The sequence below is a fragment of the Ctenopharyngodon idella genome, chromosome 1, assembly GCF_019924925.1.
Source record: "Ctenopharyngodon idella isolate HZGC_01 chromosome 1, HZGC01, whole genome shotgun sequence".
Classification (NCBI taxonomy): domain Eukaryota; kingdom Metazoa; phylum Chordata; class Actinopteri; order Cypriniformes; family Xenocyprididae; genus Ctenopharyngodon; species Ctenopharyngodon idella.
The window spans coordinates 22,627,915-22,652,052 of NC_067220.1; the positions used below are offsets into that span (position 1 = coordinate 22,627,915).

The 24,138-nt window shown below is 38.2% G+C and overlaps 1 protein-coding gene across 1 annotated transcript in view; it reads right to left on the reverse strand.

Annotated features, from left to right (window-relative positions):
* Positions 1-1,038: 1,038 nt before the first annotated feature.
* Positions 1,039-24,138, reverse strand: part of cxxc4 (CXXC finger 4) — a 32,665-nt gene continuing 9,565 nt past the window's right edge. Inside the window, exon 3 of the mRNA XM_051910715.1 lies at positions 1,039-2,059. Coding sequence (XP_051766675.1) covers positions 2,015-2,059 — 45 coding nt within the window. The 3' untranslated portion in view covers positions 1,039-2,014. The remainder of the gene's footprint in view (positions 2,060-24,138) is intronic.

Here is a 24,138-nt window from a genome sequence, read left to right on the forward strand (position 1 = left end):
TTAAAACACTCATCTGTGTTTTTTTCTAAGCTATAAAAAACTGACAGCAACCAGTAGTCATCTGTTGTTAATATCAGGCTCTGTGTAAACTAAAAAAAAAAAAAAAAGGAATATAAATAGCCACTTCCCTTGTATATAATAAGTTGTTGTAGCTTATATATTTGAATTGGAAAAATAAAAAGGAGTGATGAATTTCCAAAATTCACAAGTATTGTGAATTTCGTTCTCTAGTTGTAAGTTACAGGGTTGCACCCAGTAGAGGCTAGCTAGTTTGAAACCAGGTGTTAGTGTATAGTTATTGATAATGTTGTATTGGCCATAAATTGTTTTCCTTCAATCTCCCCAGGCAAATTATTTTTTTCTTTCCAACCCTTGATAAATGATTCCATCCTCACAATATCCAAAGCTTGATTTACCCAAACATCCGTCTACCCATCAACCTTCACGAGTATTGTGAATGTTGTACCCTAGTTGTAAGTAACAGGGTTGCACCCAGTAGAGGGTAGCTAGTTTGAAACCAGGTGTTAGTATATAGTTATTGATAATGTTATATTTGCAACAAATTGTTTTCCTTCAATCTCCCCAGCCAAAAAGTCATTTTTTTCTCTCATTCCAACCCTTGAAAAATGATTCCATCCTCACACTATCCAAAGCTTGATTTACCCAAACACCCGTCTACCCATCAACCTTCAGTATTTCATCCACCCAAACCCCCCAAAACCCATCCTTTGCACGCATTACAAACCGCATGGGATTTCAGTCTCTCTTTAAAGCTTAACGCCTCTGGGAGCCACTCTCTTTTCCATGTGACATTTTTGCATTCCAGGGGAAGATGGCAATGACAATGCCTGTTTTTTCCCCTGTATTTTCTTCCCACTTTTTACCACCTGTGAGGGTTAGCATTACAATTACACAGAGACACAGGAAATGTATGCTTGTAATAGGATAAGAAAAAGACAAAGACAAGAAATATATACAAATTATGACATTTAACTGTACATGTGCAATTAAAAATGTTACTATTTCCTGGCAATCAAATTATGTTTCTCACTTTTTTTTTTTTTTTGTTTCCTTTATTATTTTAACACGTAAAAGCATCACAACAACAATATTCAAAATTTTAATTTCTTTAAAACAAAAACACAGTTACACATGCAACATTAGGGTAAAGACAATGAGCAACTTATTGGATAATTCATTTCGGAATGTGTAGTTAACTGTGTTGTGAGAATTACACAGATCTTACTGTGATGTTCACAAAAGTTCTTTACTGGTTCTCTACCTACCTTTAGGCAGCTCCGACCAAAAGTGGAATGCAATCAAACTCTGAGAGACTATACAAACAACCTTAAAACACCTTCTCTCAGTCTTACCAGACTTTTAAAAGTACGCCATGTCAACAAGATAATGTGCCCTGCACTGCAATATGCCACACAAAATCAACACAGCTGAAAATAAAGAAACTGGCTTTTGTTTACTGTTCGTACATAGTGTGTCAATTACAAAACATCACATTAATAACAGAGGTCACAATGTGTCCTCTCAAACGTCTTGGTTTAGGTGAATAGAGGTATTCTTAAGATCATTCCATAGAAAGCTGGAATATGATGGCAGAGAACAATTACCTTTATGATTATTGCTCCAGATCTAAAAATGTGTGTTGTGTTTCAAAGAGGTTTGTGATCCCATTGGCTGACATTATTTTCTCCTGTTTGTAATGATTGTCTACTCAGTTCTTTACAAGAATGGCTGCAACTTGCACAGCCAAGACACTGAAACACATTGATAGACACTGAAAAATATACATTATGATGCTGCCAAAAGTACAATAATAATTACACAGGAAATAAAATTACAAAGGGATTTTTTTTTTCTATTTTCATTTAGCTTGTCCCACCCTCTTTCATGCTCTGTCATCCAAAGTCTGGGTTTCATTTTGGGTCCCTGTTGCCCTGCAAGTTCCTTTTGTGGTAAGTCTGTGACATCACTGCATATGACGTCACTTGGTTCAGTCCTAAAAGAACCATCGAAATGCTTCCCCGTTGTTTACCGGTGTTCTCTAGAAAAAACACAAAAAGAAAGTATAGAGAAGCAGCATTATTAGAACAGAGAAATTTCGTAACATTTTACAATTTGGTCCCACATTAGTTAATGCATTAAAAGTTGGTACATTTCACCTTATTGCTATATTTATCCAAATATTTAACAGAAAGTCAAAAGTCAAACAATTCTCTTAGCTTAGCTTATTTAATTTAATCTGCAACTGACATAAAATAAGCCAATGAATCCTACATCTTGTAAGGTTTTTGTCCTGATGTCTCCTGCTTGAATATCCATACGAACAAATCAATTTCTTTCTCAAAACAAGACGAACAGTAACAAATACATTGCAAAATCATGTTTAGACATCTGCACAATTAACCACACTTCCCAATCGTACTGGGTAGGGGAGACCATGGGGTAGAAAGTATAAAGGATAAAAATGGGCCTTTGTTGTTTTTAGGTAAACCATACAGAAAATAAAACATGTGACAGCATTTTTAGGAAGAAACAACCATTTCATTTTATCTGTGACAAAGGAAAGCACATGTTCAGTGTAGCAATTATTTAATTTATGCCCTTTATCTTTTCAATTTAACGTCCAGACAGTACAGTTTGGTGCTCTTATAATCTATGATGTGTCTAACTACCTAAATAAATAAATAAGCCATATGTGTTGTCTAAAGCACATTTTATTTTGTGTGAACAATATTAAGGAAAAAAAAAAAAGGGAAAAAGTTGAGCAGTGGTGTGGGATAATGGACATATAAGCCTAAAGCTCAAAGCAATTTCAACAGATTTTTATAGGCAAAAGAATGAGGTAAGTGTCAAAAGAACCTTTTTTTTTTTTTCCAAACAGCATATCTATTGATCTATTTAAGTTATTTAAAAGGCGTTCAAGGCCAAAGATGATATAGGCTTTATTAGTGGTTGTTTTTATTGGTGGTGGTTCACAATAAATAAACAGATCATAAGATCATTCAGTGCAAGGACATTTATCCAGCAAGCAAGTGGCGAGACATGACCAAATGTAATGACAAAAGGTGAGAGTTGTTTCATTCAACAAATGCTTTAAACCTGGTTTGACCGCATCACGAAGCATTGCTTGCTTTCAGAGAGCGTGAGCATGTCATTCTTCCAATTCTGTTGTGCATGGGCTTACTAACCACTATAAAGTGTGACAAAATAAAATAATAATAATAATAATATCTTAAGAAATAATAATCACCACATGACAAATAAATGAAAATTACAAGAAACACAAGAACAGCAATAATATAAATAAAATCAGTAAACAGTAAAATAATAAAGTAATCTACACATTTTATTCATGCCTGGGTCCATTGCTGGGAAACTGAGTGCTACATCTATTACTGAAGGCATTCCAGAATTATTGCACGGATTCCACACTTTCCTCAAAACTGCTTACATTTGCACTGGACATTTACGTTCACACCTGACATTCCTGTTCGCACTCAATGCAAAAAAAAAAAAAAAAAGTTTTTGTTGTGCTTAATGACAAACGACATTTGAACTTGTGACCTCTCACTCTAAGTGCAATAAAGATAAGGCTAGACCAACACAAATCTTATTCTGAAGGAACCGAGCTCCCTTAAACTCAAAGGTCCAGTCAGAAAATAAGGAGAACTATTTTCCACGCTGAGCAGCAAAAAAGTTTTTTCATGAATGTTCAGAATCATAGAATTCTCAAAAATTCATCCAAAATCCTAGTCCTAAATCCTAGGGTGCAGGAGGATATCTTAATTAAAAACATGAATGACTGAATGTAAGGAACAGGAGAGGAACAGAAAGAGACAGGGACAAAGGAATCAATTTGTATAGAATAACTCTTTTCTCACATATATTTTGTATAACCGCCAACCACAGAAAATTAATCCTAGTGTTGAGATTTTTCTAGAAGCGCAAAAAAAGGCTATTCTTTTGAATGAGAAACCATCTAAAGAAAAATACTGAAATAAGTTGTGGCTTAGAGAAAAAAAATCTTTCTCCAAATCTATATATTCCCCCATTGATCAGTCCCTGGTGGAAATGTGGCTCGCTATAGACAGTAATGACCCTGATGTGCGTGGCCGGCATGTCTGCGTTTTGTTAAGTCTCGCACTATTGATCTGGTTGAGGCTTCCTGAGTGCTGCTCAAATTCACTTCCAGCCGTCTCTCCTCGCCTCACTGCTGTGACCAGGCACAAAGAGAGCTCAATTAGCACAGCTCGACAACGGCTCTCTCCCGCCTGCGCACTCCATCAAAATCACTCCATCAAACCACCCAGAGAGAGGGGGGAGGGAACAGGAGATAGTGGGGGTAGTGATACAACGGGGACATGCAAGTAACTTTGAGGTTTTATTTCCAATCAAATGATGTCAGGACAAATACATGGGCATACATGTATATCATCCTACATTCAAAGCTTAACATTTGTCAGGAATAAAGGGAAAATAATTTTCTATTTGTTCTAAAGGTGCCTAATATATGTTGTCAGCTAATATTAGTATTTTGTAAAATTTGTATGATTGATCCAGAATCAGATCATATCAGACCTTATCTTTTTTTCCTCAAAAGTCTGATTCTCCATTGGAACTTCAGTTTAAATTTTTATTTAGTGGTCTTCATTTACAGAAGAGATTGCAACCGCAAAATCTCACACTTGTTAAAAATTCAAAATGTGCTGCCTCAAGAAGCATAATGACAAAGATTTTACGTCATGCTGCGTTTTAGTGATGTGTGTGCTTTTGAATGAGATATGTTTGCCTTCATATAGCTAAAATATAACTAAAATTAGAATCTATACCTCACACAAAACTATTCTATACCACCAGTTAGCACTATGAATGCAGCACATCAGCGCTTGGACTTCTTTGATACTGCCTTTTACAAATTTTGTGATAATCATTTAATCATTATTATCATAATTATCAAAATGTCTGTTATGTTTTTTTTTATGTGTGTGTGTGTGTGTGTGTTGGGTTTCCATGTTTTATGGGGACTTTCCATAGACATAATGATTTTTATACTGTACAAACTGTATATTCTATTCCCTAAACCTACCCAGCACAGAAAACTGTTTACCAGGACCACAGACAGACACATAATATAAAATAACATAACATAATATAATATAATATAAAATAATGATCAATTATTTGTATCTGACAAAGTGTCCAAATCAGTGCACACCTAGTCTTACCTAAAGCCTTCAAATAATAAGCATGGATGTACTTATGTGATTGAGATTTACTGAATAAAGAATACAGTCTTATATCCTGCTCACAAAGGAAGACATGTCAAAGCCAAAATCAGCCATGCTGAATGAAAGAGAGTTCTGGATGCGATGGGGGTCCTAACAGCCATTGACACTGATTGGGGATGGCAGGTGCAGTTAATGACAGGGGCCGTGCATGTCCTGCTCTGATTGAGGTGAGAGAGTAGAAGGAAAGAGAGGAGAGACGAATGCTGACTCATAATCAACAAAATCAAACCTAATCAAATGGCAAAAAATCTACACAGACATATATATGCACTCAAACACATGCACATACTGTTTCAAGCAAAAATACGCTCACAGACTTTTTCTCTGTCTCACGTACACACACAGACACACACGCATCCTATCCAATCCCAACCCTTCTCCCCCACCCCCAGCAACCCTGATATGGTGATTCGTGGAGGCCACAGATAAACCACTCAAGACCATGAGGATGATAATGGCAGATGCTGCGGAGACTCAAATTCAATCAGCACTGGGCTGTCAACGTGGATGAGTTTAAGAGTGAAAGACACATCAGCTGAAGTAAGACAAAAACAGCCCTTGATTAAAGGGATGGTTTGCCCAAAAATGAAAATTCTGTCATCATTTACTCATCATTTATGCATGTTTCAAACTTGTACGACTGGAACATGTATGGACAACATATGAGCAACATCACACGAGTAGCCATGCGATATGGCTGTATATCAGCACGGCTGTGATTTGGCCGTAGAAGAGGCTGCAGACCGTAGGTAATCACAGCGTGCTGATATACAGCCATATTGCACGGCTACTTGTGTGATATTGTGTTTATAGTGTGTAAATAAATAAGAACAACAAAGGAGTGTCTTTAAAAACCCTCTTTTGTGCAGAACTACTTCTTTCCGCCATGGATTCAAATATCAAGTTGACAGTCACATATTTGAGGTCTAAATAACTACATTCTCGCCTAAAAAACTCTTTAAACTACATTTCGTGAAGTAACAACTGTAGTATTTTAAAAAATATATGGTGGATTTGATCGACCGCCATGATAATCGCGGGAAGCGGAGTGATACAAACAGTGAAACTGTACCAGTGCTGATTCAGGGAGAATATCGCACGGCTCTCAGCCAATCAGATTCGAGAATCAGACAGAAATGTTGTATATATAAGTATATATTACCTGCATCTGATGTATATATATATATATATATTCTCTTTATTCTTTGTATATTTTCTAAAAATACGTTGAGATATCCTCTACATTGCTAGAAAGTTTTCTGTTGGTTAAAAAAGGAGGGTAAAGTTTAAGAAACAGAAGGCTGACGGTGAAAAAGAACAAGGGGGGTTGGGTTCAGTGACAGTGGCTGAGACCCTTGTCTCTTCACGAGATGAATACCAGTCCAGGCAGTGTGCTGATGTGCTCCAGAACGCTCATTATAACGCACAGCCCATACGTTGCCCTGACATATCCATTATTTATTAACGTATGGACTAGGGAACCAGGCCACCATTCATGACTGCAATCCTTTGGAGGCAATTCTGACAGGTTCTTTCAGAAATAAATAAATAATCCTTCACTTCTCTCTTCCTTCATGGCTTATGCGCCCAACACAAGAATAGCTCATATGCTCAGACTGTTTCTGCCGCTGAACCTGTAAACATATTTCACATGCATTCACTGCTCAACATATAAACCCTAGAATTGTGACAGACCGTTATATTGTCCAGGCCGGTTATCATTCATAATAATGTTAAGTTTATTTCAGCAAATTTCTGTACATCTCACATGCAATTATTAAACAAGGGATGGCAATTAATTTTTTTATTATTGTAGTGGTATTTACAATGCTACAGTTATTTTTGCTGTAAATTGTAGAATATAGTTTAAATCATTTATGATTGATTCTCAACTGGTGGGTTGTGACCTAAAAATGTATTGTAGGTGTGTACTGATAGAGCCACAGACAGCAGGATTACAAACAATGTAAAATGCAAATAATAAGATGCAACTAACCATATAATCATGATTTGTGCATAGCTACTATAACACAATAAAAAGGATCATTAGAACTTTTAAAAGATGTTCTAAAAGACTATCAACTCTTTAAAAGCACTTCGCATTTCTTTACACCTGTTATTTATTTATTATTTTTTTTAATATTAGTTACTTTTAAACCTTTAAAAATCAATACAGTGAAATTAAAATTTGATGGATGCAATCCAAAAGAATAGATCACTGATAATAACCAATGAACAATAAGCCTTCACATTATGATAGTTCAAAACAAAAGACTTAAGAAAATAAAACTAATATTATAAATGGGTGTTTTTAACTGTAATTCCAATTGGATGAGCTGTATTTGAAGCCATTGTCAAAAAGTCAATATACATACAACATGCACACACGTGACCACATAATTTGAATACTATATTAGTGCAGCAAGTTGCAATGTTGCTTGACAGACATAAACATCGAAATGCCACTTTGCATTACACTTTTTAACAACAGGTTACTTGTGTTGAATTGTTGGAACATGTCCCGCTCTGTATTTTCATACTACTCCATGTATAAATAACATAAAGCAGTTCGCTCACTGATATGCAGATCTGCATATATCTATCACTATATCTATCGTGGGATAAAAAGTAGTAAAATCTCCAGTATGATTATATATACAGTACTATGCAAAGGTATATGTCATATATATCATACATCATATCAGTATGTATTTATAATGTAGTTTATTTTTTAAACTGTATTTTTATCAGTATTAAGCTTTCCATCAGCCACCCTGCTCTCTAAATATCGCTACTCAATCACACTCTAAGGTCGCATAGTTGGTCTTCTTAAAAACAGCAGAGATGATTCATCAATCACTTTGTAATGACAAAAAGCTATCTGTGTTCAAATTAAGCAATCACAGCAAGTAACCCTGATTCTTCATTGCAGGCAAAAAGAACAGAGAATGACAGAATCACAGAAAGAGAGGAAAAATACAACAGATTCAAGCAGTTTAGTATTGTGATGGCAAGCCAAAAATTCAGGGCTGTTCTCCAGACAGAGAAAAATAAAGTTTCTCTGGTGCAGTCAGCCCAAACTGATGTGTTATATATTGCCTGTCACTCTGTTCTACAGGAATATTGGGGCGTTGCCAAGCTCAAACCTGGAAGGTACAGCAATCCATCACCAACATTCACAGGAGGAGATCTCATCTCAGTCTTGGTAGCCAATATCCCAGCCGCTTGAGCGGCATATAATAGGGACCCAGTTCAAGGCTGTTACAAACACACCGCTCATCTACACCTTCCACATTCTGCAGTTGATTGCTTTAGCCTTACATCGCAATGCCTTCATGCAAACAGAATGAATAATTAAAAATAAAGGCAATCGTATTTGAAAACATTGATTGCACTAAAAAAATATATTTTTTTAATCTCATTGAGGATCTCACAGTTTGTCTAAGATGCTGGCCATGTGAATTAGCCATTTATATCACAGTGTTTAAGACACTAACAACAAACACTATACACTATAACAAAAGTGTATGCAATGTTATTTCTATCTATTTATGCAATGTTATTTCTATCTATCTATCTATCTATCTATCTATCTATCTATCTATCTATCTATCTATCTATCTATCTATCTATCTATCTATCTTCTGTTTACAGAGCCTGAACTTGTCACAGAGACAGCACACCTTTGTCAGTGATAACTGTCAAGTGGTAGGAATATTCCGTGTTGAATTAGAAACGGAAATTCCTTATAGCACCTTAAGGAACTTGAACTTGAAGTAATGTCTTATTTACTTATAATACAATATTTGGTAGCTGAGTTTACCACAGTTATCAGACCACAGAGCAATGAAAGTAAAGTGGAATTACTTATTTACTGTAAGAAAACATCAATTCAGACAAGGACAGAGAAAGAAATATTGAGAAGAAATGTGTGAAGAGAGCAGTTAGGAGATTCAATATCCAATCCATGCCGTTTTCTGAGTACACATTTGCCCTTGTAAGAAAAATAAAGACCTAGAAAGCCATAAAGTACATCTGGAGGTCATGGACTATGTTTCCCTCACATAATACTCTACAAAGATAGACAGCCAGGAGAGCTGTTACAATCAAGCTGGAGAGTTTATCAAATGTTTAGTTTCACCAGTTTAGTTTTACACATACTGGGTACCATAGGCGGAGGGTGAACCAACTCCAGGTTAAGGCTAGGTGAGCTTCATCCTTAAAAACACATTTAAATAGAATGTCATGAAATAGTTTTAAGTTATGTGCCATCTAGCAACAACCTACACATCCCATCATAAACCCTCCTGATAAATTATTTGTTATTACAGTTTTTCTCATTCGTTCAGTTGCATTTCTCAGATCACAACTGAAATTCTTAAAACTACTTGTTCAACCTCCACATCATCTAGTCACTTGTGCACAACATAAAAGCAATTTCTCATTCTTTTGAACAAACTGAAAATGCTTTGGTACATTCAAGAATTGATTAGGTACAATTGTCTGCTGTTTCCTATCAATTGCTTATGCCATGTTGATCAAAATATATTATACTGGTTCCCTGCTGAATAGTCTTACCCTCAAATCAACTAGGCATTAGTTCCTTGCATAAGTCATTAACTGCAAAATGGTTGAACTAGTTGTCATAAACTGTCAAGCATATTTTCTATACATTTCTATTAGACTTTTTTTGTAAATGTGTCCTGAATTGATGAATTGCGGAGGTGAATTTGAATTTCAGTAATGAAGGGAAATGTAAAGGGACAGATCAACTAATGATGAACCAGTTCTCTAAAATAGCTCAGAGGTGCATCTCATGAAGCTTCATTTGGCAAGCATATATAGACAGAGCACAACACAATGTTACAAATTCTGACAATGGAAGAACAACAAGAAAACAAACAGGGTCAACAGGAGGAAAGAAGTAGAGGAGTAAGGATGCGTGGTGGAAGGGTACGGAGGCAAAAGTGTGGAGGAGGTCAAGATTGTAGACATGATTCTGATGAAATAAGGGCCACTATTATGGACCATGTTCTCAATCATGACCTTATGGCTGAGGCGGATCGAAATGTACAGCCGAATGTTGGAAGAAAAACCATGTCCTCAATCATTCAATCATTCAATAATTTGTAAACAGAACAGGTATGTAATCAGACAATGTTCACTGTACTGTAATACTGTATACTTACAGTAATGCTATATTACAGTAGTCCACTTGCACTTTACACTATACAGTAAATATACTTTATAGAGACATAATTTAACACGCATATATACAGTATGAGTGTGTGCGTGTGTGTGTATATATATATATATATATATATATATATATATATACGCACACTCGCACGCACGCACGCACGCACGCACACACACACATACTGTATATAATTTTTGGTTTGACTGTGTGTATATATATATACAGTCAAACCAAAAATTATTCAGACACTAGTTATAATTTTTAAAAAAAAAAATTTACTAGTGGGTGCAGGACACTATAGTTCATTTATGTAAGTGAGGATAGCAAAATAAAGTAAACTGTGACATATTATACCCAAAAATTCTTCATAGAGTGGACTACCGGTAAAATTGATAAAAATTTGGGACCAAATATTATTCAGGCACTTTGACCTGACCATGCTTTGCTTAAGTGTTATCTGACATAATTTTTTTTTCTGACACAGTTTAACTCTGAGATATTGTCATATTTTATTACCATTTCTTTAAACTATAGTGAATAAAATGTAATAATGAATGAAATATTCAAGGTGTCTGAATAAAGTTTGACTGTAGATATATACCGTAGATATATACTGTGTATATATACTGTACACACACACACACACATACACACAGTATAATTTGTTGACAGACCAGCAGTAAAAGTCTTGTTTGTGACACAAGCACTTATGAATGAACTGATATGTTCATTGACATAAATCCTTACCTTTGAGAGATAAACTAAGGATTTTGAGCAGGCTTCAGGCTTTTGCAGGTAATCTATTGTGTGGTGCTGTTTGTATGAATTGTTTTGAGAAATGTACTTACTGTTTTGCAAATCTTAAGGATGATTCAATAAATGTACCAAAATGGGTGAGAAAAACTGTAAAGCGGCTATGTTCGCAAACCACTATAATTTGAACAGAAAAGCACTTATAACGAGAAGATTTGCATGCGTGCAGAACTTAGCACTGGTCAAAAACTCCACCGTTTTGAGCAGTGAGTAGATACTAATTTGAACACGTCTGATTGGCCACTGTGTTCAAGAAATCAACTGATATGCTTGCAATTGGCTACACTGCTCAGCGCTGCAAAACATTTTGTAAATAAAAAACCTTTGACACTCTCAAGAGTGCAAACACTAAATCTGTTTCGCCAATAGTCAAGTCAAGTCACCTTTAATTATATAGCGCTTTATACAATACAGATTGTTTCAAAGCAGCTTTACAGTGATAACAGGAAAATTATTCAATGATGCAAACAGAGTTCATTTCGGGTATACAGCAGCTCTAAAAGGAAATAGTGTCATTGTTCCGCTGAAATCAGTTCAATGTTGATTCAGTTCCATTGTAAAGATAGATCATCAATTATTAAATTAGTTCATTCCATCTATAAAGCAGTTCTGCAGAAAACAGTGACATCATCATCCAGCTAAGTTCAGCTCTTATTCAACAGTGTCAGTGCAGTCAAATCAATAATATTATTGAATATTAAGTGTCCCCAGCTACGCAAGTCAGAGGTGACAGTGGCAAGGAATCCAAACTCCATCAGATGACAAAAATGAAGAAAAAAACCTTGGGAGAAACCAGGCTCAGTCAGGGGGCCTGTTCTCCTCTGGTCAACGATATGCTATTATTACAGAGAAAACTGATACTAGACCAGCAGTTATGGGCAGTTCTTTCCTCTAAAAGCAATCAGAAGCAGCAGCAGTCAGTGGAAAATTGAGTGAGAAAATTCCACGCTAGTCTCAAATCCATGGCCAGGGGACGGCTTAGCCTTGCCCAGCCTTACACATGCTCCGCCTATGCTGGGTACACAGATGACAATGTAATTAATTAGCACAAAGCAAATTACAGTTTTTCCTCAATCGCTTTGGCACATTTTACGAAACAGTCTTAACATTCTTTAAACTGTAAGTGCAATTGTCACAACTGTTTGCTGGAACATCAGAACTCTTTAATTCATGCTTGTATCAGTAAATTGGCCAATGCCACCAACATAAAAGTTTTGTCATTGTGTGAGCCACTCTGGTCAAAACGTTTAAATGTTTTTCACTATGGAAATATTTGTTATATACAAACTGCATGTGTTTTCTACTTTTTAGTTGACACTGTTTTCTATACTATACAAGAATGTCAGTTTTTTCAAGCTGAATGCTCTTGTGTATCACACTGAGCTTTTTAGATACAGATTTCAGTAGTGGGTAAACATTTATTAGGAAAAGTCAATTCTAAAGTACACAAAAAAAAAATGGACATTTGGTCACATTTTATATTAGGTGTCCTTATCGACTATGCGCTTACATAAAAAAAAAAAAAATAAGTACAGTGTACTTATTGTATTCAGTGCAATGTATCAAAATGATTCATTTATAGTAAATGTTAGTACAAAGTATTTAAAGACACCTAATATAAAGTGGGACCAACCCTGTTGAAAAAAACAGCATATGCTGGTTAGGTATGTTTTGATGCATGGCAGCTGGTTTATGCTGGTTTATTGCTTAGGACCAGTTTAGGACCAGCACTTGACCAGCTTAAACCAGCTCAAACCAGCTGCCATGCTTCAAAACATGCCCAACCTGCATATGCTGGTTATTCAACAGGGAAACATTTTTATTTATACAGCACATTTATTTTTGTAGAAATGTGTTACATGTAAACTGAAAATTCACAGTTGCTTGTTCATTTTTACATATTTTATTATAGCATGTCTTCCCCTAACGCCACACATTCTTACATACTGTATCTTTTTATTGCTCTTCCAAGCAACTGTGTATTTTCAGTTTATATGTAACACATTTCTACAAAAATAAACTGCTGTTGCTGTTTAGGGATTTATACGTATTTATACAAACTCCATATAGCCTATAATACTGTATGCTTTAAAAAACTGGTTGATTGGTAAGATTGTGATTCATATTTCATTACTATGGCAGGCCATTTGCCAGTCAAAAGCCATGTGCATTTCGATGTTGTGCAAACTGTAGACAACTGTACTTACTCTTTTGCACACATGTGCCAAAACACATGCAATTTGCTTAAATCAATAAGAAATCCAAATCTGATATGAACAAAAAACTAACTGTTCAGAGACCTGAACTTATTGTTTTGAGAAAAAAAGTCTCATTCGAGAATTGAGCCAAAGCAATTGAGAAAAACTGTAATAATAACAAAAACTATTTTGTTTTAGTTTTAATGTATTTATTTGTTAATCTCCACTGAATGTACACTGCACAAGTGTCTAATGGAACTCATTCTAATTGTTTCTTACTATGAACGCTTCCAGAAGAAAAAGTGTTGGTAAAAGTGTTTAGTGCATGCTCTCATGCTAGTGACACAATTTCAATTCTGGTTTGTGTCATCTCTGAAGCACTGCCCTCCTTCTCATCCTCTCTATGCTCCTCACATTAAAAGTGGCAATAAAATTAAATTAAATTAAATACATATAAAAAATTAAAATAAAAAATGTGCATTCCAAACTGGCACCACATTTTATAAAAACACAAATAAATATTTTCAATATATTCCAACCAAAATTTCAGAGGTTTTTAATGATGATAAGTCTCTATTATAATTTTAAGTTGCTCAGCATTCAGTGTCTGTAAACATAGTCTTCCCTTAAGAAGGCCATCCTCCATGTAAGTAAGAGCACTTCTAAGATATTATTATTGCTCACAGACCACAACCCCATAAACAGGGATAATACAGGGATAGGCAAGCGAGAAATGGGAAATGGGGGTGACATCACTGTTAGCTGTTGATCCACATCAAGAAAATGAAGAAGGGTAGAAAAAGGAAAAATTCATTTTTAGAAGGAGGAGAAGTGACACAAGGAGAGAAGGTACAAGAGAGGATGGTGAAAGAGCGAGAGGAAGGCAGTGGCAGCAGGGTGCTTTCTAAGGGCTCTCAGGGGACATTTTGTGGAAAGCTTCCCTCCCTGTGGCGGCCCGCAGGCCTTTAAAGAATGGCAGCGGGACGTCAGTCACTGGCGTCGGCACAGGAGAGTGAGTGAGTGCAGCATAGCGATGAGCCATGTGGGTGTATCGGTGCGAGGGCTAAGCGATCTGAACAGATTGCCTGTTCTCTGAAATGTTAAATCAAAATGCAAAACAGGAGGTGACCGGTCTTCCTCTCTAAACAGATTCACCAGCATATGTGTGGACAGATTCTTGTGGATCACTAATATTTAAGGTAATTAAGCTGAACCTCCAACTGCTCCCTCGGTCTGTCTTTTTGCAATGTCAGTTATTTTAACCACCTTCAGGACAGAAGAAAAGGTCTGTACTATTTTGTAAGTAAAAAAAATCTATAGTATAAAACTAAAAAGTCAAGCCAATTCTGTATTTAAGTTCTTCTCTAACTTGCTCATTAATCATAATTCAGATTATAAGATATATTCTGAAAAACTGAATTTGGTTGGTAGAGATAATCCAATTTAGCAGAAATATCTATGTATTTTGAAATGCACACTGTCTGTAACGCCAACGATTGGTGTTTGTCAGACTGTACAAAATGCTTTCTGCGAGATCTTGAGTAAAAGCCAATGAGCACGCACACGTGAAAATCTTTTTTGGAGTTAATCAAAAAGTTTATAAAAAAAGTTATATAGTACATGTTGGGAACGACATGAGGGTATGAAAATGAATTTCTCAAGAATTGCCATATTTGAGTGATCTAAACCTTTTGTACTGTACTTGTTACAGCCTTGCAGCTTTGAATACATCTCCACCAAATATACTCATCTATAGGGAGGAATAATTTCTCCTTACAGAGTTATTCAAGCTCAGACAAACTACTGTACATGTTAGTCATTTTTGGACATCCCTCTTCCAGTCATACCAAAGATATTTAGATCAAAGTTGTCAATAATTGTGTCCACTTTATTACTGTTGCAACTTTGCACTATTAGTGTTTACATTTGAGAATATATATTGTGGTGGCTTGCTTTCGTTTGTAGCCAATAAGTGTGGGAAAGTGTATTTGACACTACAAACCTGTCTGCGCAAGACTTGTATTTAACAAAAAAAAGTGAATAGTTAATGACAAAACTGCATTTCAAAGGTAATTGTAATACAGGTAAAAAAAAAAAAAAAAAACTGTGTCCCTTCCCACTCCCATTGCCACATCACATCCTGTTTAAGATATAGCTTCTTGTAGGAAATGCCAAAATGGATGCAATTCATTCTCTGTTACCACAGGAGGAGTAAATAAATATTGTGAGATATAGTGAAAGACTATGGCTGAATCTGAAATCGCATACTTCCCTACTATATAGTAGGAGAAAAACAGTATGTGACAAAAAAGTGTCTGAATTCACAGTTCTCACAAAAAGTGGCAAAAAGTGCCCTAATTACCTACTACTTCCGGCGAGATTCTGAAGTGTGCATGTGATGGACACTTCACTATCCCATGAGGCCACGGGAGAGGATTTGTGATTGAAAGTGAAGCGACGTAACTGACGCAGGTAGATCACATGATAATGACAACATGGTGAATGTAGTATGTCCGAATTACATTCATACTATACACACTCATATTATATAGAACATAATTTTTAGTGGTCGTGAATAAATTACTTATTCAAAATAAGTACCTACTCAAGAGAGTATGCGATTTCGGATGCAGCCATTAAGTAACAATATTAGTAACCATATCGCTCATATTGTCTTTCCATCATATGCCTCAAATTGCAGAAATAAACATCAAAGTTCAACAATCAACAGCCATCAACATCAACAACAAATAAAGATTCTACGTTTTTCAAAATTCATAACAATTCTAAAGAAACACAATATTACATACTAAAGAGGTCCATTGTTAATTTGCAATACATCAATGTTTTAACTTTTCCAGCCCTAAAAATATTATTGAATATGTATTAAAAGTATATGTTGCACTACTTTTTCCACAAGGAAAAATGCCAGGACCTAACGTGCTAAGCATAAACACACGACAGCCACAGACATCACACAATGAAATGTCGCTGTTAAAGAAACAGGACCCAAGCACGGAAGAAGGGAAAATTCTTAAGGCAGTCGGTTACATTCCAACATGAACCACTAACAACATTCAAAAGTTTGTTGAGACTGAATCCAAGAATGTCATTTTAACTGATGCATGTTTTCAGAGACCAGGAAAAAACAGACAATGATGTGCTAAGAAGCCACAACCCATTACGAAAATCGACAAGGATTTATTTCATGGACTCAAAAGAAAAAATAAAGAACCTCTTACAGAATCAAGAAGCCTATGATTAGAAACAGGGGATCCCTTACATATGTAGTCTAAGCAACAACAATAATAACAAAAACACATTACAGAAACATTATACAAACTAACATCCTTTGTATAGTCCATTCACTGTCCCATTCAATGAAGTTTTACACAATCAGCACATGCAATCAGCTAGAACCTTATACTATATTTAACAAACACTCAGAAATAAAGATAAGACATGACACAACAATACAAGCAGAATTACACTCTTTTTTTAAAGGATTAGTTTACTAAAATGAAAATTACCCCATCCTAGGTGTATATGACTTTCTTCTTTCAGACGAATACAATCGGAGTTATATTAATAATCACCCTGATGCTCCTAGCTTTATAATGGCAGTGCATGGAAACCACCTGTTTGAAACTCAAGAAAGTGCATCCATCTATCATAAACATACTCCACACAGGTCAGGGGGGTTAATAAAGGCCTTCTGAAGCGAAGCGATGCGTTTGTGTAAGAAAAATATCCATATTTAACACGTTATAAAGTAAAATAACTAGCTTCCACTAGACCGCCTTCCGTATTCAACTTAGGAAGAAAGTGTAATGCCTCTCGCAGTTCAAAACGCTTACGCTACGTCCTACGCCTTCCGTATTCAACTTACGAACTCAACTTCCATATTCAACTTTTTCCGCAAGTTGAATACGGAAGGCAGTCTGGCGGAAGCTAGTTATTTTACTTTATAACATGTTAAATATGGATATTTTTCTTACACAAATGCATTGCTTCACTTCAGAAGGCCTTTATTAACCCCCAGAGCCATGTGGAGTTTCCGTGCACTGCCACTATAAAGATTAGGAGCATCAGGGTGATTATTAATATAACTCCGATTGTATTCATCTGAAAGAAGAAAGTCATATACACCTAGGATGGCTTGAGGGTGAGTAAATCATGGGGTAAATTTAATTTTAAAGTGAACTAATCCTTTAACCATAAACTGGTTTGCTCCAAAACAATGACAAAATTAGCATTTAGAAGGTATATTAACTCAAAATGTACAGTTTCTCTCAACCAGCAATACAGAACGCCCCGGGTTACTTTACTGAAACCCTGTTCCCTGAAAAGGCGGGAACAAGAAGCTGCGCTTAGCGCTATGGGAACGTCTTTAGTCGTGACCAGCTGTGAATATGTGTATAAAACGTCAATGAAATTGACCTATATTTATAGCCTGCGTGACGTCATCGGAATGCGCTGGTGCGAGGCTATAATTAGATGAACCGCAGGTGCGTCTGCAGATATTTTGTCTGAAGAGCAGTCCTGGGACATCCCAGTGCGGCAATGAAGCACAGCTTCTTGTTCCTGCCTTTTCAGGGAACAGGGTTACAGTGAAGTAACCCGGGGCATTCCCTTTCAAAGGCTACACTCAAGCTGCGCTTAGCGCTATGGGAACGAGAATACCCACACCGCTGCACTGTGTGTCCGGACCTGCAGGCTGTGAAGTGTATCACAAAGCTCTTAGAGTCTTAGACACTAGCTTGCGATGTTGACTCAAGGATGCAAGAGCCCGGAGTAACATGAACATCCAAACTATAAAACCTTATGAATGTGTACGTAGAGGACCAACCTGCCGCATCACAAACATTTTGTAAGGGGGTGCCCCCCGCCAAAGCTCTAGAAGAGGCAACCCCCCTGGTGGAATGAGCCCTGATGCCTGTTGGCGAAGTGTGACCACGCGCCTCATAGCATCAATAGCATCTCTCACCCAATGTGACATGGTCTGTTTTGTGGCGGCCACACCCCTGTTATGGCCACCATAACAAACGAATAGTTGCTCTGACTTACGCCACTGGCTAGTGCGGTGGATGTAGGTCTGAAGAGCACGGACTGGACACAGTCTGTGAAGTCTCTCCTGATACGACGTAGTGAATGGCGGAGGGCAGAAGGCTTCGAGAGTGACCGGATGCAAGTTCGAGAAAGGAACCTTAGGCAAATAGTCAGGATGAGGATGCAAAATAGCTTTCACCATTTCTGGGGCAAAGTCTAAACAAGGATGGCACAATGGACAGAGCCTGCAAGTCCCCAATTCTTTTTAGAGAAGTTATAGCCATTAATAAAACCATTTTCAGAGTTTACAGCTTGTCAGAAACTGACTCTAATGGTTCAAAGGGGGTCTCAACCAGGCCCTCTAGGACTATTGCTAGGTCCCACATAGGGATCCTGGTTCTAAGAAGGGGGCCTCAGCTGCCAAGCTCCTCGAACGAAGTGAGAGAGCAGGACATGCTTTCCCAAAGGCACCCTGTCAACCAGAGCGTGGCAAGCCTAAAGAGCGGCCACATAAACCCTGAGAGTGGTGGGGCATGTGCCTGTTGATAATTTTTCCTGCAGAAAAACTAGAACTGTAGCAATCTGGCAGTTAACCGGATCTGCATTGTGTGCAGTACACCATCTTTCAAAGACACCCCATTTGTTGGCATAACTTGATCTAGTGGAGGGAGCCCTAGCATTTAAAATGGTCTCGATAACATCAGGTAATAGCCCTGTGTCCCTCAGTTGGTTCCCCTCAGGGGCCAGACATGAAGGTTCCACATCTCCAGCCGGGGATGAAATATTGTACCCTGCGCCTGAGACGATGGCGAGCCGTCGAGGAGAGACATTATCTCCGAGAACCATATTCTGTTATCAGTAAGAGGCAAGTCTCTTGTTGGTGAACTTTGGCTAGAACTCCTGGGAGCATAGAAACCGGAGGAAACGCATACAGGCGCATTTTGGGCCATGTATGCATATTACATCCAGACCCAGGGGGAGTTGGGTGACTCAGAAAGAAGTAGAGTGGACATTGCGCTGCCTGTTGGGGGCGAAGAGGTCCATCTCTGTTTCGTAAAATCTTTACCAGATTTGTTTCACTACCTCGGGTGGAGTTTCTACTCCCCTGTCTGTATGCTCGGTCTGGACAGATATCTGGGGATATAAATCGCCCTGAGAGACAGGAACTTGTCCTGAGCCCAGAGCAGAATGTGCTGCACTAGCCTGTCTAGACGTCGCAAACGCAGTCCACCCTGGCGATTTGTATTAGAGGCTACCGCAGTAATGTCCAACTAGGACATGGTAACCCCTTAACTGGTGGAGGAAGTACTTCAGGGCCAGAAATACAGCCCTCAATTCGAAGCAATTGATGTGCCAGTCGAGATGATGACCTCACCATATCCCTTTGGACTGGACGGCCACCTAAGGCCGCTCCCCAGCCCGTACGGGAAGCTGCAGAACAGTACAATCTTGGCCTAGCCTGACATTTTTGAGGGTGGTTAAAATGGTCTCGACTCGAGCGGGAGACAATTGTGCCCGCATCGTGGTCGAATCCCATACAACCCCTAAATATGTCGTTCTCTGGGTAGGACAGAGAACACTTTTCTTCTCATTTAGTATCAACCCTAGAGAAACTAGATGAGCTAGTACGACATCTCTGTGTTGTAACGCCATCTCTTGTGACTGTGCTAGTATTAGCCAGAATGTAATTCAAATGCGAAAGCCCTGGAGTCACAATGGAGCCAGCGCTGCATCCATGCATTTTGTGTATGTGCGGGGTGATAGGGCTAGGCCGAATGGAAGAACCCGATATTGGTAAGCTTCACCCCGAAAGCGAACCTCAGGAACCTCCTGTGTTGTGGCAATATTTCTATGTGAAAATATGCGTCCTTGAGATTGATTGTGACAAACCAATTGTGATGTTGGATTGCGACACGATAATCTTTACGGTCAACATTTTGAACTTGAGAAAAACTGAACGGTTTAAGCCTCGAAGATCTAAGATTGGACTCAGCCCCCCGTCCTTTTTGGGAACTAGGCAGTATCTGCTGTAGTAACCTGACTCTCCCTCTAGAGGGGGAAACATGCTCTATGGCCCCTTTCTCCAGAAGAGATTGCAGCTCTTCTGACAGTAAAGTTGCTTGCCCCGGCTTCACAGTAGTGGAGACCACGCCATTGAAACGCGGAGGACGACGAATAAATTGGATCCTTCTTCTACTGTCTTTAGAACCCATGCAAAAATCCCTGGCAGTAGTTTCCACACTGCCAAGTTCTCTGAAATGGGCACTAATTTTGATACTTACCTTTGAGGGGATGTTAGATGTTCCGCGTCCTGATGTGTTACAGGAATCAACGGAACACCTAACATTTCTCTGAAAACCACTGCCCCCCCAATCACCAGAGGTGGCGGGGAAGGAGGGTTTATTGGGTGTTAGATATTATGAGGCTGCTGAGCGTGACAAGCCAGTCCCCAGTTTTTACGAGGGGAAGCGCAACTCACCACAGTCTTCTTTTGAGCCTCTCTTCAGCAGGTCTGCCTGGTCCACCTGCAACACTGCCATAGTATGCGGAGCAGTACCAGTCTGACACACTGATCGAAACGCCTTCCCACCAGTATGGATGTTATTATGCATAGCTTGGTGAGGAGTGCTGTCTCTTTAAGTGAAGATGAGCTCCAGAGAAGAGATAGCTTGCAAGCATCTCTTCGAACTAGCATCATCGTATAATCACACGCCCTTGCACCCACAATATATATATTTTAGATAACTTTATAATCTATATATATATATATATATATATATATATATATATATATATATATATATATATATATAGATAGATGGCCATTTCACTTATTAATTCCTCAGAATCAAATGCAGCCAATTACCAGACAAGTAAACACAGTCTGAATGAAAGGCTGTGCTTAAATCTTTCATAGATCAGCCTGGAATGCCTGTAACACAGCCATTGTGTACAGCGCAGTACCAGCCTGACTCGCTGTGAAACGCCTCTGATGATGCGCACCCAGGGGAGAGATAGCACGTGAGCGTCTCTCCGATCTGAGGCAGCATCGTATAAACGCGTGCCTTCGCACCCGCGATAGTCGACCAGGTCAACATCACGGGCACAAAGACACATTTATTTTATAAATGCTTTGGGGGTCTGACTAGTGTTTCACTGCATGAGTGACTGCCCAGAGCAGTTCCCTTTCGCTTTATCATCACGGGAGGAATGCTCGAAGATGGACAAACTCACATTCCATTCCATTCCAAAAGAAAACACTTCAGTGTCCTCTGCCCGAGCCGAAGAAGCGCCGAGGCACGCTTCGGTCCCAGCAAAAGGACATCGCGATCCGGAGAGAGAGAGAGAGCAATAGGGATGGACCCGTCTCTCGCTCCTCAGCCAGATCTCCATGCGAGCCCCACGATCACATTGTGGGTGCTACCCCTTTGAAATAAGCAAAGCGAACGCGAAGTACTTAAACTGTGAACATTCACAATGCTCACACTCGCCCTGTTACAATGCAAGGGCAGCATGATCTTCCCCAAACAAACAAAACAATACTGGTGTGTGTTCGATTCGGGGATGGAACGCGAACACAGAGACACACACCGTTTGCTTTATTCAGCCATGACTTTCTCTCAAATATATAATAGGCTATATAATATATGTGTGTTGAAAAAGGAACAAAGGGAGAGAAAGTTCTGTGCACTGCCTGTCAAATCTAACTCCTAACAAAGTGTTGAAGAAAGGAAAGATTTTGAGCAGGGCTGTTTCACACACACTTCACAGTATGGTCTCTGAAGACAAAAGACATGCAGACGCACCTGCGGTTCATCTAATTATAGCCTCGCATCGGCGCATTCCGATGACGTCACGCAGGCTATAAATATAGGTCAATTTCATTGACGTTTTATACACATATTCACAGCTGGTCACGACTAAAGACGTTCCCATAGCGCTAAGCGCAGCTTGAGTGTAGCCTTTGAAAGGGAACAACAATTTTAATGACATCATTCTGCACTTCGACTTGCCATCAGATTTTCTGTCCAATCAAATGGTCTCTAGAATCTGAAGCCTCCTGCCCCTTGCATTACAAAAGACACTAAAGCTGTGTCTGAAATCGGTCACATGATTACATGATTTATTATGTATATTTACTATTATATAGTGAATGGCACAAAGTACATTATATAGAGGACCGTGGACGAATTAGTGTAAATATGCTTTCCATTGAAGTGACTGAAGTCACTTGGTTTTTTGTCAATTTTTGTGCAAACCTCCGCGGTGCACACACAGTGTGCTTCGGTCAAGACACATGATAGCTCAAAATGGATCATTTGCGAGAGTCGGTGCAGACCACAAGACTTATCTATCATGTCTGACCAAGGCTGTATCTCAATACTAGTGCTACTTGATCTCAGTGCTGCGTTCGACACTATAGATCATAAAATACTCCTAGATCGACTACAGAATTACACTGGTATTCAGGGACAGGCATTACGGTGGTTTAGGTCGTATCTATCAGACCGTCACAATTTTGTTTATTTAAACGGGGAAAAATCTAAGATAACGATAGTAAATTATAGAGTGCCGCAAGGATCTGTGTTAGGCCCTCTGCTATTTTCAATATACATGCTGCCACTTGGTAATATTATAAGAAGACATGGAATTAGTTTCCACTGCTATGCCGATGATACTCAGTTATATATTTCAACACAACCAGATGAAATCTCTAAATTATCCAATCTGACAGAGTGTGTTAAAGAAGTAAAACATTGGATGACTAGTAATTTTCTTCTATTAAATTCAGATAAGACTGAAGTATTACTTATTGGGCCAAAAACCTGTACACAGAATCTCTCAGACTACAATCTGCATTTAGAAGGATGTACTGTTACCCCATCCTCGACAGTTAAAGACCTGGGTGTTATATTAGACAGCAACTTGTCCTTTGAAAATCATATTTCATATGTTACAAAAACAGCCTTCTTCCACCTCAGAAACATTGCTAAGATACGGAATATGTTATCTGTTTCTAATGCAGAAAAGTTAGTTCATGCTTTCATGACGTCTAGACTAGATTACTGTAATGCATTACTAGCTGGTTGCCCTGCTTCCTCAATAGACAAGCTACAATTAGTACAAAATGCAGCTGCTAGAGTTCTTACCAGGTCAAGAAAATATGATCATATAAAACCAATTTTATCATCTCTTCACTGGTTACCTATTAAGTTCCGTATCATTATAAAGTACTGCTAATGACCTACAAGGCTCTAAATGGTTTAGCTCCTGTGTACTTACAATCCTTCACGCTCTTTAAGATCACAAAACTCTGGACTCCTGGTTGTACCTAGGATAGCTAAGTCCTCTAAAGGAGGGAGAGCGTTTTCACATTTGGCTTCTAAACTCTGGAATAGCCTTCCTGATAATGTTCGGGACTCAGACTCGCTTACCCAGTTTAAATCTAGATTAAAGACGCATCTCTTTAGCCAAGCATTCACATAATGAATCTCATATCAGATCAATTGCACATGACTATCTTTGCTTAATGTTATGAACAGCAGCTATGCTAATTATTCTCCATTTGCTT